The following is a 15670-nucleotide window of genomic DNA, read 5'->3' as shown; positions in this document are numbered from 1 at the left end:
GATTTGGCATCTCCTTTTGAAAACAAGGCTTATTTCATTGCAAACATTTCACCCACAACGTGCAGCTCCATCTCACAGTTAGCTGGTAGCTATTAGGAAAATTGTTCTCACAGGACTCCATTAATCATCTGATGCAATTTCGGATTGGATAATCCATCAATTCTCTGTCCTAATTTCGGAGTGAAACAAGAAACCTCGAGGAGAATAAAAGGGGGAGAGAGAGGTGAAAATGGAGACGGGAGATTGGAGAGAGAGTGGGGATAAAAATGGAGGAATTTGAAAGTAACTAGAAATGGGGAAGAGAGAGGGGAGGGTGAAAGAGAGATTATTAAAATATTAATTCATTTAATATTTAATTGAGTTGTAGCCTACTATAATTGGTTAGGAATTCTTTTTAAAGGTATTGAACTAAAAATGATAGAATCAAAATCTAATTACCACTCACTTTTGACCAAAAATGAATTTAAATACATAATAAAAAAAATTATAATTTACAAAATTATAAAAACATTTTATTTTTCAATTTTACCATTTACATCACTCTCTGATTCTCTTTTCATCGTTCAAAAGGGGCTTAACATATAATTAGTTAAAATATATTTCCTTTTAGTATTTTTTACGTTTGGTTTGTGATTGCTCAGAACTTGAACTAGAAATATGGTGCAAGATATTAGAATTAAAAGAAATAAAATGTAAACTTCAAAAAGTTGTTCATTATTTTTTTATTAAATCTTAAAATAATAAAATAAAATAAATTCCATGTAATAACATAATAGTGTTTACCACTTTAATTGTAATTTGAGTTAAAATCGTTCTATTTATTTTTATTATATAAAATTTTATTTTATTATTATAATTCATATAAAAAATAAATAAATTATCCGTCTTTAAAAATAAAATAAAATAAAATAAAATTTTAATTTTAATTTTAATTTTTTGTTTTATTTAAAATTTTTAATCTCATTGTTTACGAAAAATATTATCAATTAGATTAACACATTTAAATAAAAATAAAAAATATATATATTGTTAACAGTTCAAGTAAAAAAACTTTAAAATCTAAAACCGACATATATTTTGACCAATAAAATTAAACCACGATCTCTTACATTTTCAGAGAAGTGTTGAGGGAGAAAAAATCTTTTGAAACTTCAAATGTCTACGTGGCTCTCTTTAGATCCACCACGACCACGCTTACATTATCGGTACTATGCCTCGCCAATGCCAGCTTCGTCAGCAATAACGACGCGTCACTGCATGCCTTGTCCGAGATCTCTCCCCCTTCCCCTCCTTTCGTTGAACCTACTACCACCTCCCCTTCCATCCCTTTCACCAAACATGGCGGCGCGTGTACGTCGACCTTTCCCCTCAAACACATACGCGCCACCCTGCATGCAGTATCATTCGACACTACATCCCATAAACCGTCACTCGCTATTATCAAACATTCGTCGTCTACCGTCCGATCAGTTACTGTAACCTCCGGTTCACAGCTCACGTAAGGTTTCAAGTAGGTATCACCTATGGATCTGGACATTGCTAGGACTCCGAGGACTCGAGGGCCATCCCAGTAAATGACCCGACCGCCGGCTTCTTGAATCCGGTCTAGCTTATCCGGTCGATCCGGCTGTTGCATATTTGACAAGAAATAAATAAATCGTATCGATATGTATAATTTCAAATTTTAGGTCTCAAGCGAATCCCAACCGTCGGATTCGGATATCTCATCGTTTTCACATGATATGCATGAATATAATACGCGATTAATAATAAAAGATGATTGGGAGAAAATCATGATAAAATAAAATGAACATTTTCTCGGAAAACAAACAGACTATAACCGATCATAGTATTTCTTCCTCTGAACGAAATAAAATTAGCTACGAAGTGTTAAATTACCTTGTGGTCAGACGATAACGGAACTGGCTTGCCTTTACGACATAAAACGGCTCTAGAATCACCGCAGTTTGCAACGACGATTTTATCGGACGTAACGATAGAGACGACTGCGGTGGAGCCAACAGCGTCGCACTCCGGAGACTGTAACTCGCATCGGCAATTAGCTCCGACGACGCTCTCGTTCCACTTGATGACTTCGTTATCCATGCGCTTGAAGCTACGCTCCATCGCACTTTTCCATTGTTGCTCGCATTCCAGCTCTTCTTTGACCAGCTCATGTAACCGCTCTCTGCACCTCGTCGCCACCTAACAAATAATAACCACCAAAACCGTCAAAAACAAGGTTCAGTTTCTTCATAAAAGGAAGAGAAATAACCGATAATTATTCTATTTTCAAAATTTTAGGACTCCTACATGAGAACAACCGTGGCCATCGTAGACGCCAAAATAGTGGAAGCCAAAGTCGGCAGAATCCTGTCCTTGGCGGTGAAACGAAGGGCGAATAGCGACGGCGTCTTCCATGTCTCTCCGCCTTCCACAAACCGAAGCGGCGCCAAATTTAGGATACATCTCTGAATCGATGACAGGCATCAAAAGCGAGGGAGTTCCCCTCGTTTTCGATTTGAATTTTTTATGTATTACTGTCTGTTTTTCCCCTTCATCGGATATAGAATTACCTTCTCTGTTTTCACGGTCTAGAGAAAATGAGGCCGCGTATACCTGAAACTTGTGGCGTTTACGGCCGTTCTCAGCCTCCGATGGAGTCACGTCCACGAATTTGATCCGTCTGATCTTCATCCTACGTCTCGAGGTTGTTGCACGTGAACTCGGTTTACAACCTGTTGATGATGCTTCACCTTCGTTCATCACTCCGCGATAGATCTCCGCCATCAACGACTAAAACCACTCGATTATTACCATAAAAAATTTCCGGTAATAAGTGAAGCTCTTGAACTTGTGATTAAAGCTACAATATTTTCTTTTAGTAACGCTTTCTTTTAAAGGAAAAAAAATTCAATGCGAAATCGAATTCGAAAGTGAAATGAAAAAGAATGTTCGCGCGCTCTAGAGATGGAAGGCTTTTAAATATGAAGGCTCTTTAGTCTTTTCCGGATGACTACGGGCAGATTGCCCGTCACTGATACGGGCAGACCAAACAGCAGGTAGCATCAGTCTATTTGTAACAAGTGGTTAGTAAATGCGTTGTATAATTACCCTTTTTGGATTAATATGCAATGTAAGGTTTTATTTTTTTTAGATATAATGTATTTTTTATATTTTATATTTTCTATTTCCATTTTATAATTTATGTATTTTTATATAATATATAATGCACTTTTCTATTAATTCTTGTTGAATCTTGTACATACAAACAAATATACATCACATATAATTTTATATTTATACTTATTTTTTAAAAAAAATATTTTTTTGGATTTTAATAGTATTCTCAAGAGAAATTGACGTGATTAATTTAATTGAAATAATTAATAATATTAACTATTTAAACTTACTAATGATATTATAAAAATAGAGGAATCAATTGATATCGAAAATTTAAAGTAAATAGATTAAATCTCAAGTTCTAGTATAGTTTAAGGACTAAAATTGAAATTTTACAATCGTCTTATAACATAAAAAAAAAGAAAAAGAAAAAGAAAAGATCACAAATCTAAAAGAAATGAGAAGCCATTAGTCACTCTATGAGACTCAAGTCGTTTAAATTATATATAATCATGTAATATTTTAAACAAAAAATTAATCATATTAGCTATTTTTTTGTTCAATAATCATATTAACTATTTGGAAATTTAATAACATTATAAAAATATAAAGACTAAATTATGTTAGAAATTTAAGTACAAAGATTAGATATTAAAGGTTGGTATCACAGGGGACCAAAACTAGAATTTAATCATTTTTAAAAAATGTAAAGAAAAATTACGTGGACGCAGACTAACGTGTCAACAATGGCTTTTATATACAGGTATATAGATTTAAATTTAATTATAAATTTTTAATAATTTTAATTTTGGTAAAAGTTTTAGGAAAGCCTCCGTATTTAGGGTTGGATTGCATTTTGGCATTTCTACTGAAAAATAGGAAAATTAGCTCTTTTACGTTTCGAAACGTGCAAATTAGCCCATTCATTAAATTTTATCTGTTAAATAGTGTAATAAAATGTTAATTTAAATGGTTAATTATTAATTTGGTCCCTAAGTTACTATTAAAATAGCATTTTCATTGTAAAATTTTTCCCTTAATAATAATTCTAAAAATATATTAAATATAAATATAAATTATGAAAAATATTAAAAATTATGTTAAAACAAAATCAAACCCAAATTTATTAAAGCCAAACTTACATTCAAATAAGCTCTTTTTTGATGAACCATGATGTTTTTATTTTTTATTTTTGAAAAATTTAGCTCTCTTTGAATAATGGGAAAATATTTCCATTTTTAATAAAATTCTCAATTTAATGAAAACTATCTAACGCAATGAGACACAAACCTTACTCGTCAAAGATGTTATCTAATGCAATTCTAAAAATACCCATTTTAATAAAATCACGGTTTTATTACCATTGAAATATAATCAAACAAAAAAAAAACAAAACATTTACGGTAAACAAAATCTTTCAATTTTCATCTCTTATACTACGAAAAAGAAGATGAAAACAATGAGCTCATTTTGCTACTTCTCCACCTCTGAAGACGTGATGATAACTTTGGGGTTTTATTTTAAACTATAATTCCACTTTTTATCTTTTATTTATTTTCATAAATTTAAAACATTATTTTCTAAAATTTCGAAAATTATAGAGTTATTGTTCAGAACTCAAAAATTTATATTCAAAATTCAAAACCTAGAAGTTGTTAAATCCAGTAACTTAAAGATTAAAGGTTCTTAGGGTATTAATGTAACACCCCTCGCCCGTATCCTTCACCGGAACAGGGTTCGAGGTGTTACCCGGCTTAAACTCAATCAATCACACAAAAACCATGCTGAAAAATTTCAATCAATTTAAAACTTTTCTTTTCACATGCAATCTATCCCATATATGAGCTGACGAGGTCCAAAATATTAAAACCCTATACATGCCATAGACTCGAAATACTAGGATTTACTTACACCGATAACGTGAGCTCGACAGTGTGATAATATCTCTGGCGAACTCCAACCCGAGCAGGTAACTGAAGTCAACAATCTATAAAACAAAGAAATGTAACAACGGAGTAAGCTTTCATAAGCTTAGTAAGTCTTAAGCAATGCAAACAAATAAACGCAATTATACTTCGATTATTTAATTTCTTAAGAGGCCAAATTCTAGGGATATTGCCATCTGGCCGAATATACACAAGCACATAATGTACGTTCAGCATTCTTATCACACTTAATCTGAATTCATATAACATATTTAAATCAAATACCCTCACATACTTTCACACCCTGACCAAGTGTATCATGATCATAGGTATAGTTTTAACATTTATTCACGTACGTATCACATTACTCACTTATGATTCACTTCAAATCAAACTCACATCTGAGTACATACTGCGTACCTGGCCCACTTTACGTATTAAATGTATTCATTTGACAATCTAGCACGAGGTACCTTAGTCATAGGCTTTTCTCAAATCACCGGCATTTCGCCTACTAGGCTCGAGGCCCGATATCATTTCACCGGCTTTATAGCTTGCTAGGCTCGAAAGCCCGAATAGTATCTTACCGATATTATAGTCTGTTAAGCTCAAAAGCCCGAATAATCAAATCAACAAGTTCCATATAACATATTCATATCAATTGAGTACTAACATCATTCGAACGTATATAATTATACATCTCAAATACTTTTCTTTCATCTCATTTTCACACTTAACATTTGATAACTTATGCATAACATTTCACTCACATTCATTTCAAACTTATCATTCGATTATAAAGGCATATTGCATATTTACCAACATGTTATACTTGCCATTAGGCCATATAAGCATGATACTATACACTATCATTTCATCTTTAACATTCGGTTAAACCCTTATCTTACAAGGAACACCGAATTCAAATAACATATCATTTCACCGGCATTACGCCTGCTAGGCACGAAGGCCCGAATACACATCACCGGCACGAAGCTTGCTAGGCACGAAGGCTCGAAAACACATCACCGGTACGAAGCCTGCTAGGCACGAAGGCCCGAATACACATCACCGGCACGAAGCCTGCTAGGCACGAAGGCCCGAATATACATCACCGGCACGAAGCCTGCTAGGCACGAAGGCCTGAATACACATCATCGGCACGAAGCCTGCTAGGCACGAAGGTCCGAATACACATCACCAGTACGAAGCCTGCTAGACACGAAGGCCCGAGTACACATCACCGACACGAAGCCTGCTAGGCACGAAGGCCCGAGTACACATCACCGGCACGAAGCCTGCTAGGCACGAAGGCCCGAGTACACATCACCGGCACGAAGCCTGCTAGGCACGAAGGCCCGAGTACACATCACCGGCACGAAGCCTGCTAGGCACGAAGGCCCGAATACACATCACCGGCACGAAGCCTGCTAGGCACGAAGGCCCGAATACACATCACCGGCACGAAGCCTGCTAGGCACGAAGCCTGCTAGGCACGAAGGCCTGAATATACATCACCAGCACGAAGCCTGCGAGATTTAACCCAGATATTTTACCAGCACGAAGCCTGCGGGTCTTTAAGCCCGGATATTTTACCAGCACGAAGCCTGCGGGTCTTTAAGCCCGGATACACATCAAATATCATGCATCTTTAATCATATATTAACACATCTCATTCAACATATCACATTTCCATTTCACCATTCAAACTTAACCCATAGTGACCATTCGACTATAAGTCATATGCATAAATTATTTATCGCGCAACTTAGTTCAAGTAGAACCAAAAGGTCACGATTCATCTAATATATACATATTGCTCACTGATTCGCACACAACCTTTCAAATTAGCAATTATAAGATGGTTCCACACATAGCCCATCCTTATTGATAATTTACGATGGTTTTACCCTTACTCACATATATGTCATAGGTATTTTTACCTATGCTTCTCAATTCACATTCATGATTCAATTCCAATCAATTTAACATGCCTAAGTACATATCGCATACCTGAATAATTTACTTTACGGAACGAATCCACATATCGTATTAGGCCATAGTCTTATAGCACCACACTTTTAATGGTTTACCTCATTGAAGTTCACATTTAATCACTTTAGTGCCAAGCCATATTCGGCTACCACAAAGGACTAATAATAATAATTTTATACACATCATGGTTTCCTTTAAGTATTTAATAATCACAAATCGTGATATCTCCACCAGTACATATACGGCATAGTTTATTCATTGTAACACTCATTTAGTGCATCAAATTTCCAAATCCAATTCAACTTAAGCATAATAGCCATAATCGGCTTATAACCTTAAATCATTACATATTCGGCACATTAACTAAAAAAAATTTACATTCCCTTTACCATATTAATTTAACTCTTGGGCATATAAAAAGAAATCAAGCTTAAACACTTAAGAGCTTACCTCGAATGTTGCCGAACGATTACAACGGCTATTCGATTACTTTCTCTTTTCTCTTATCCGAATTTGCCCCTCTATGCTCTTGAGCTTAAAATTTAAAGATTTTAAATTAGTCATTATTCGACTATTCAAGCATCACTTTCAAAATATAATACATATATTCAACTTTCACACCTACTGATCATAGTAAGCTTATAAGAAATCAATAAGCAACTCATTAACAAATTTTTGTCTATGTTTACCACATAATCATAATTTCACTGCAAGCTGTCTTCCTGAGCAACAGTCACTAAATCATTTATAAATGGAGCTACGAAACTCCAAATCAAGTGCCATTAATTTTATCTGAAAATAGACCCATATATCTTTTACCCATAAAATTATCAAGATTTTTGGTTTGGCCAATCAATACCAGATTTTTCTTAAAGTTTCCCTTATTTCACTGCTTGGCTAATCTGACCACTCTTCACTACGAATCAAATTTCTCATTGTACAGAATTCAAAATATGTTCTCGTTTATTTCATTTGAAACTAGACTCATTAAGGAGTCTAAGCATATAAGCTTCATCTTATAACCATTTTTTTACAATTTATAATGATTTTATAAAAACAGAACAGAGGATCTAGAAGTCATTCTTACCCTGTCCCACATCACTTCAAATATCTCATCATCGGAAATTCTTTTGCTTACACGGTTTCTTTTATAAGAAACTAGACTCATTAAGCTTTAATTACATAATTTATTCAGCTTCTAACTTATCTCCCACAATTTATGGTGATTTTCCAAAATCACGTTACTACTGCTGTCCCAAGCAGATTTATTACCAATTCACTCTTTCACACATACCTTGCATGCATGTTATTTAAACATGCATATCACAAATCAATCATCACATACCTATAACTTCACTTAAGCATAATCTTCCTTTCATCATTTTAAAGCACAACATTACTCAATATTATCCAAGTTCACATTCGGCCATAATACACACAACATGTTAGCTGATTTCCCCCCCTTAGCATCTAAGGCACATGCATGCTCATTTGCTTGGCTCAACTTTATCTATTCTCCATTTTTTATCAAAAGAACATGAAACAACAACCATTTCTCTCATTTCCATTCATGACCGAATGCTCACAACACAACCAAAAATAAAAAATATGCTTCATGGGTTAAGGTAGAAACAAGAAAAACCCATGAACATCAAAATAGAAGCAAATCACCATGAACTCACCTTGGATTTTCTTCCCCAAGTGACTGAACATTCAAGAGCTCTTTTCCTCTCCTTTCTCTTCTATTTTCGGCTACCATGAACAAGGATGGACAAACTTTTCCCTTCCATCATTTTGTTATTTTTAGTCTTTATTTTATGACATAAAATGACACATATCAATTAGTACCATAACTTCATGTCTTAAATTATTATTATCTAATGCACATGTTGCTTCCCACCAACATCATGGCCGGCCACTACACATAAAATGGGGAGTTTGACATGCAAATCCTCCCATTTTACACTACAAATTATTTGCCCACTACAATTTGGCCTATAACATTTTCAGAAATTTTCACATAGGTCCTATTTCATAATTTTACTCTCAAATGACAAAATCAAAGCATGAAATTTTCATACATGCACTTTCACATATAATAAACACAGAGTATAACATTTAATTATTTCTGTGACTCGGTTTTGTGATCCCGAAACCACTTTCCAACTAGGGCCAAATTAGGGCTGTCACAATTAAACAATAAGATATTTAAATGAGAAAGTTTGTAACAGCTAAGGGATGCGAAAATGAGTAATTAAAATTTTATAACGGTGATTATATACTATCAAGAGATACGAAAGGATAAGAGATGGGAAAATGAATATTTACTAGAGTAGAAGGAAGTAAACATTAGATAATTTTTATGTACCTTTTAGTTGAAAGCACGGGTGATGAAGATGAAACTGAACGTTACAAAAGGATCAAAAATTTGAAAGCGAGTAATCAAAACTTTGAGTTAAATTTTTTTTCTTCAATCAATATTTTATTTTATTTATGGGTTCAATCAAGCATGGAATTTTTTTTATTTTTTATTTTTTTTAGGTTTTATAGTATAGGGAAGAAAGACTTGTAAAAAGACCATAGTTTTTGGGTTTCAACATGAAGGTTTGATTAAAAAAAAATTTAAATTTTTTTTATAACTTTTTAGATTTTTGTACATATATATTCTGTATTTTTTGAAATATTTTATTTATAATTTTTTTTAAAAATAATTTAATCTTTTAAAATTACTAAATAACATTTTAGTTATAGTTTAGACCTACGTCGTTATTTAATAGATAAGAAAGCATTAATTTACACATTTTAACAGGTTACCTAATACTGTTACCTTTAGTTTTTAATATTAAACAAGTAATATATTGAAAACCAACCGACGAAGCAAACCAAGTAAAAAACAATCAAAATGTCGCAGTCCTACACAATTCTAAACCATACCCATAGAAAGTCTAATTATAACGTTTCTCAATTTTATATATTTATATATTCTTTTATAAATTTCTATATATATTTTTAATTTTTAATTTTTTTAAATTAATATAATTCTCAAAGTGTCACGTTATTTTTTTAACAATGTTAAAAAAGATAAAATTATCTGACTTAATCCAAATTAGAGACTAAATATTGTTTTATCCAAATTAAAATATATTTAAAACACCAATATATGAACCGAAATTCATAACTCTTTATTAGATGTTTTCATAGTTCACTCGAGTTAGGTTTAGATCAGATTTTTATAAGTTAGTACAAATTTTCAGTAAGGAAAATCTCAAACACACGAACATAATTTGAATAGAAAAAGAAATAGGATAAGGCTCCAAAGCGTGTATCAAATCACTATCTTTAAGGTTATATTCGCCCCACCTATCTTTGATGTGCAAACGAGTTCCAAGCAAATTAACATCGAGGATACAATGAAGCCAATGACTATTTGCGTTTTGAACTGACGAGAATAACCCACCACACACTGAGCAATGTATGACAAGAAACTCAATTTCTATAAAGGATTTCTGCAGTAATACTTTATAAATTAATCTAATAATATTAGAAAATGAAGGAAGGAAAGAAAGAATATTAGAATTTGTTGGTATGATTTCCAAATGAAATCTCATTCTTATTTATAAAAATTTTCATGTCTCTTCGTAGAGACATCTTTCACCAATAGGTGTCTTTCTGAATAATAATGTCTTTAAAATAAACGAATAATTATTCATTTAATTATAACTATTCAAATAATATTATTTAGATAGTTATAATTCTTTTTTTAAAAATTAAATAATATAATCTTTTGATTAATTACACCTATTCATTTATAGTTATTAAAACACTATAAATATTTGAAAATATTCCAACATTATATAGTATTATTATATTTCACATAATTGTTCAAGTTCAATCCTCATCAATATAATATTCAAATTTTATTTAAGTTTATTCGTATTTATAAAATAAATATATAAATTCTTTCATGCTTTAAAAAATATATAACCATTTTATTTAATATTTAATAATTATATACATTTTATTTAATATATTTTTATATATTATATATATATTCAACTTTAATGATATTATTTAACAAAATTTAAAATGATCTAGATTTACGGACGAAATTTTAATTTAGTTAACATCAGTATTATAATAAATACAATAAGATATAAGTTTGAGCATACTGAAATATATTATTTTCTTATTTAAAAACTAAATTAGAGAAATTATAGATAATTATAAGTATTTTATAAAAAAATAAAAAATAATTTTTTATCTAAATTTATTTTCACACTGAATATTTTTATCGAAAGAAAAGGGATGAATAGCTGGATATTTAGAAATGTAATACCAAAATGGGAGAGTGACGTAGTGCTCACTTCCCACTAAATAAAAGTCATATCTAGCACTGACCTCATATCTCTTTACTTTGAAATCCACCACGTGTCTTCTCTAACTATGTGTCCTCCGCATACGTGCTCTAATTCACTTTAAACTCCAGTCAGAGGGGAACTTTACCTCACACGCATGTGCTCTTCCCTAAAAGCGGCTTCTTTTATTTATTTTTAGTTGCTTTTATTTATTTATTTATTAAGTATTTATTGGAATTAATTCAATAATTAATTTTTCGTATTTTATAAATATATTAACTCAAATTAATTAAATTTTAAAAATTTGAATAGTAAAGAATTAAAATTACAATTTAAGAAATATACAAAAATCTAAATTCTTTTACCCCTTTCCGCCACCTGTCTCGTATTTCTTTTAGGAAAAATTGATTTCATAATTCGGATGAGATAAGGATGTCTCTTTTTCTTTAAATTTCAGCAAAATGGAACGTGTCGCAATCACATTTAATCCGGACAGAGATTTATTTCTTCAATTAAAAAAATATGACATGTTTTTATAATTTGAAAAATTTTTAATATCAGTATTTTATAATTCATATTCGTTTTACTGTTTATATTTAGGATTCATAGTTGTATTTTTTAATAATGTCATTTTTAAAATTTAAATTTATGCCTCCCATTTAAAATGTAATGTGTTTCACTATTTCACTCGACATTTGTTTATAATATTATATATCAATTTAAATATCACTATACAATGTTTTCCTTCGTATGTTTCTCATTGGAGGATGCTTTAAATTGAGTATCAAAGTGTAAAAATAGAAACATATATATGATGATTCAAATAACAAATATAATTATTCCCAAATAAAATTCAATCTAAGAGGTACAATTAGTACATGATGGGCGACAAATACTATTCTTAATAGGAGGTGGTGTTACCCATCTCGTTTAGTCCTAGTAAGACTACATTTTTTTCATTAAAATATTATTATTTGGTCATTTCTTGTTCAATAAAGACTCTTGTGATATTCTCTATAAATAGAGACTATAAGCTAAGTCAAACATACATCACTAAGTGTTGTTACTTTGTCAAATTTTAGTAAGATATTTTTCGATTCTTAAATTAGAGCTTACACTCTAAGCAAGCCGATGGTTTGAGAATAACAGAGAAAATCATGTTAGTAAAACACTACAACAAAACAGCTTATTTCTAAATATAGGTATAAATTTAGTAAAAAAAAAATTTGTTATAAACAACACAACTACTTAATTTTAAAAAGAACTTTAATTTTTTATTATATAACAAAATTGATTTCTAAACTGAATTTTACCAACATATTCTCAATAGGTGGATCCACTAGATTGATTGTTCTACATGTTCTTTGAAAACATGTATATACCCTTATACTCATGTTCGTTGATGTCAAATTTAATGGTTACTCTTTACATTTAATGACTCTTATACTCATGTTCGTTGATGTCAAATTTAATGGTTACTCTTTACATTTAATAACTACTCTTTCCATTTGGAGATGATACCAATGGATTAAGTGATGAATGAAGACCTATTAATGATGCTTGTCCTAATCTATAATATATTGTCTACGTTTAACGGTCCATTTTCTTTCTGGATTCCATTTTTCAAATTTTCATTTTGAAGTGTATGTTTATTAACTCTTGTGGGATCGATTGCCACATGCCAAACTAGTGCAATATCCGGTCATTATATTGCCACTCGATAGTATGGCACCACATAATCGAGATGTATGCCCTCTCTAAGATGTATGCCACCTGGGGTACGATCCTCGATACTAAGTCTTAAATCTCCTCTCTCTGATATGAAATCAGTAGAAAATACAAATAATTATATTAAATACAAATAGTTAAGCACTTACCTCTTCATTTGCGTACTTATTTGTACCAATATAGATATGTGTAAACTCTCGATAATAAAAGGGTACGATACAAATTAGTTTATAATATATATATTTATAAAGTGCATTATAAATATTGATAACTTAAGTCTTGAAATACGCTCTAAATATTAAATAAAAATATCTTTTTACCTTTTCCCAAAGGAAAGAGGATGGATGGAATGGGATCAATGCTATAAATGGCATCTGCATCTTCACTCACACTTTTACGAGGGTACAACGACCGTTTAACTCGATGGCATCTCAATTAGTCACCTTTGTAAGTGCTCAATACAAGACTTCCAATAATATAAATACTAATTCAATATAGAAAAATTTACATATAGTCACGTTAGAAGAGTTTATTACACATTTTAATAAATAAAATGAAAATTAATATTTTCAAAATTGGACCAGTGGTTGAATCAATCAAATCATTGAATTCCAATTAGATCGATTCAATTAGTTTAACTACCAATCCGATTAGTTCATTGTTTAATAATATAACTATTAAAAAAAACTTAAAATAACACTTCATGTTATATAATCCCTATTGACCGAATATGGACTCAAGATCGGATTCACGAATCATCCAACCATCACACTAATCCGGCACCTAATGTCTCGTCAGAATGTCCGAAGTAAATATTGTGCTCTGCGTGTCTCATCGATATAACTAAAGTAAAATGTGATTCGTACCTCATTGGATGTCCGCAGAAAATATGCGCTCCACGCCTCATCGGTAAATACCGAGGTATAAACCTGTACACAAATCTAATTCTATGGCATAATAACTATATCTGACTCCACCCGAAACTAGGATAACCAAACGTTCCAATTATACATCGGTTTTACTATCATCATATCCAATTGATTCACGACGTTTCATCTTACCTTACTTAAAATATAAACGGATTCTTGAGACTACTAGAATACTTGCCTCATATGAGCCAATTCGTATAATAATCATGAATGTATATGTGTATATTGGTTCGAATCATAAACGAACAAACCGTAATTTTTTGTGGACATCGATAATAAGCATAGAATCCGCAGATTTTTATTCTTTTATTGTTGTTTTATTTTGTTAACATTTCATGATTAGTTCTTAAAAATGAAAGTCATCATGGTTCGTGAGCTTCTACTCTCCTACTGACTTGATCTCACATCGACTTGAGATGATTCAAACTCACCAACTATTCGAATTAATATCTTGTTCTCCCTACAACCCCATTATGTAAAATGACAAAACTTATCCAAGCCTTAAAAAAAAAAATTAATCAAACAAAGGGCCATAGGTGTTCACCAAACAAAGTGAGAGAGTAGGTGTAGTACAATACAAAAGGAAAATTAATCTCTAGGCTGATTTATTCTCCTAAGCCTATAAAAAGAATGAAAACTCCGCACCTGAATTGAAGTTCAAAGTAGAGATCTGCACATGGCCTGCTCAACCAAGTCATCTAGTTGAAAAAAACAAAAATGAAAATTCATCTAAGCCCCAAAAGCTGATTCTGAAATCTCACATTAACACATAAGAAAAGACCAAGTCCTTGCTTGGTAGGAAGGACAAAACTTATCAATCTAATGGTTAATATTAATAATTAGTTCCCTACCATGAACCTTAACCATTAAATTAATAAGTTTCTCATCCTTCCTACCAAGCAAATCCTTAATATAATGTTTATCTAAATAAACAAACTATTTGAACTTAGACCTGCTTAATCTTCAACCACAGGCATAAGTCAAACTCATGTCAAAAACCAAATATGTCAACTGCAAATATCAATCAAAGGCAGAATCATGCCTTCACAATTCACACCCACAAGACTAAAATTGAGAAAATAAATTCCCAGTTGTGGGACGACAGTTATTACCAGAAATCTAGCAGCAAGGTCTGTTGGGAAGAAACCGAACAACCGAAACAAAGCGAAAGCACAACCGGTGTTCTTTCTCTCCTTATAACTCCTGTAAAAATTATGGCAAGCACAATAGCACAAGATATGTTCTCTAGCAACCTTAATCAACCACAAATCAACTAATGCAACCACAACAAAAATAAATAGAGACACCGATATTTTTACGTGGAAAACCCCTCTAAATTAAAGGTAAAAACCACGGGACTTTAGAGTCCGATAAAGAGCTCCACTATCATCAAATGTTCAACTACAAGATCACAATATCAAGCCTACAACAAGCATTCAACTCCGACAAGGCTAACAACATGTAATCTTTAGCAAAAGAGAGAAAAATGAGAGAACATCACCAAAAACGTAGCTGCTGAAAAATGGGTATTTCCGACGCTACAAGACTCGGATGAAAAATCCGACCGTACAAAGTCAAGAACACCTTATCACCTAGCTGCTGTCCAAAAATCAGC

General features: G+C 31.8%; 1 protein-coding gene across 1 annotated transcript; it reads right to left on the bottom strand.

The window, feature by feature from the left end:
* Window positions 1-1042: 1042 nt before the first annotated feature.
* LOC107949971 (probable protein phosphatase 2C 24) lies at window positions 1043-3064 on the bottom strand. The gene is made up of 3 exons (XM_041108024.1): window positions 2314-3064; window positions 1900-2205; window positions 1043-1627 (listed from the first exon to the last, which is right to left on the bottom strand). The coding sequence occupies exons 1-3, from the start codon at window positions 2788-2790 to the stop codon at window positions 1160-1162; spliced, it is 1251 nt and encodes a 416-aa protein (XP_040963958.1). The 5' UTR covers window positions 2791-3064; the 3' UTR covers window positions 1043-1159.
* Window positions 3065-15670: the final 12606 nt, after the last annotated feature.

Source organism: Gossypium hirsutum, chromosome A03, assembly GCF_007990345.1.
Source record: "Gossypium hirsutum isolate 1008001.06 chromosome A03, Gossypium_hirsutum_v2.1, whole genome shotgun sequence".
In the NCBI taxonomy this organism is placed as follows: Eukaryota; Viridiplantae; Streptophyta; class Magnoliopsida; order Malvales; family Malvaceae; genus Gossypium; species Gossypium hirsutum.
Note: the sequence above shows the minus strand (reverse complement) of the source record. Positions and strands in the feature narration are given on the sequence as shown.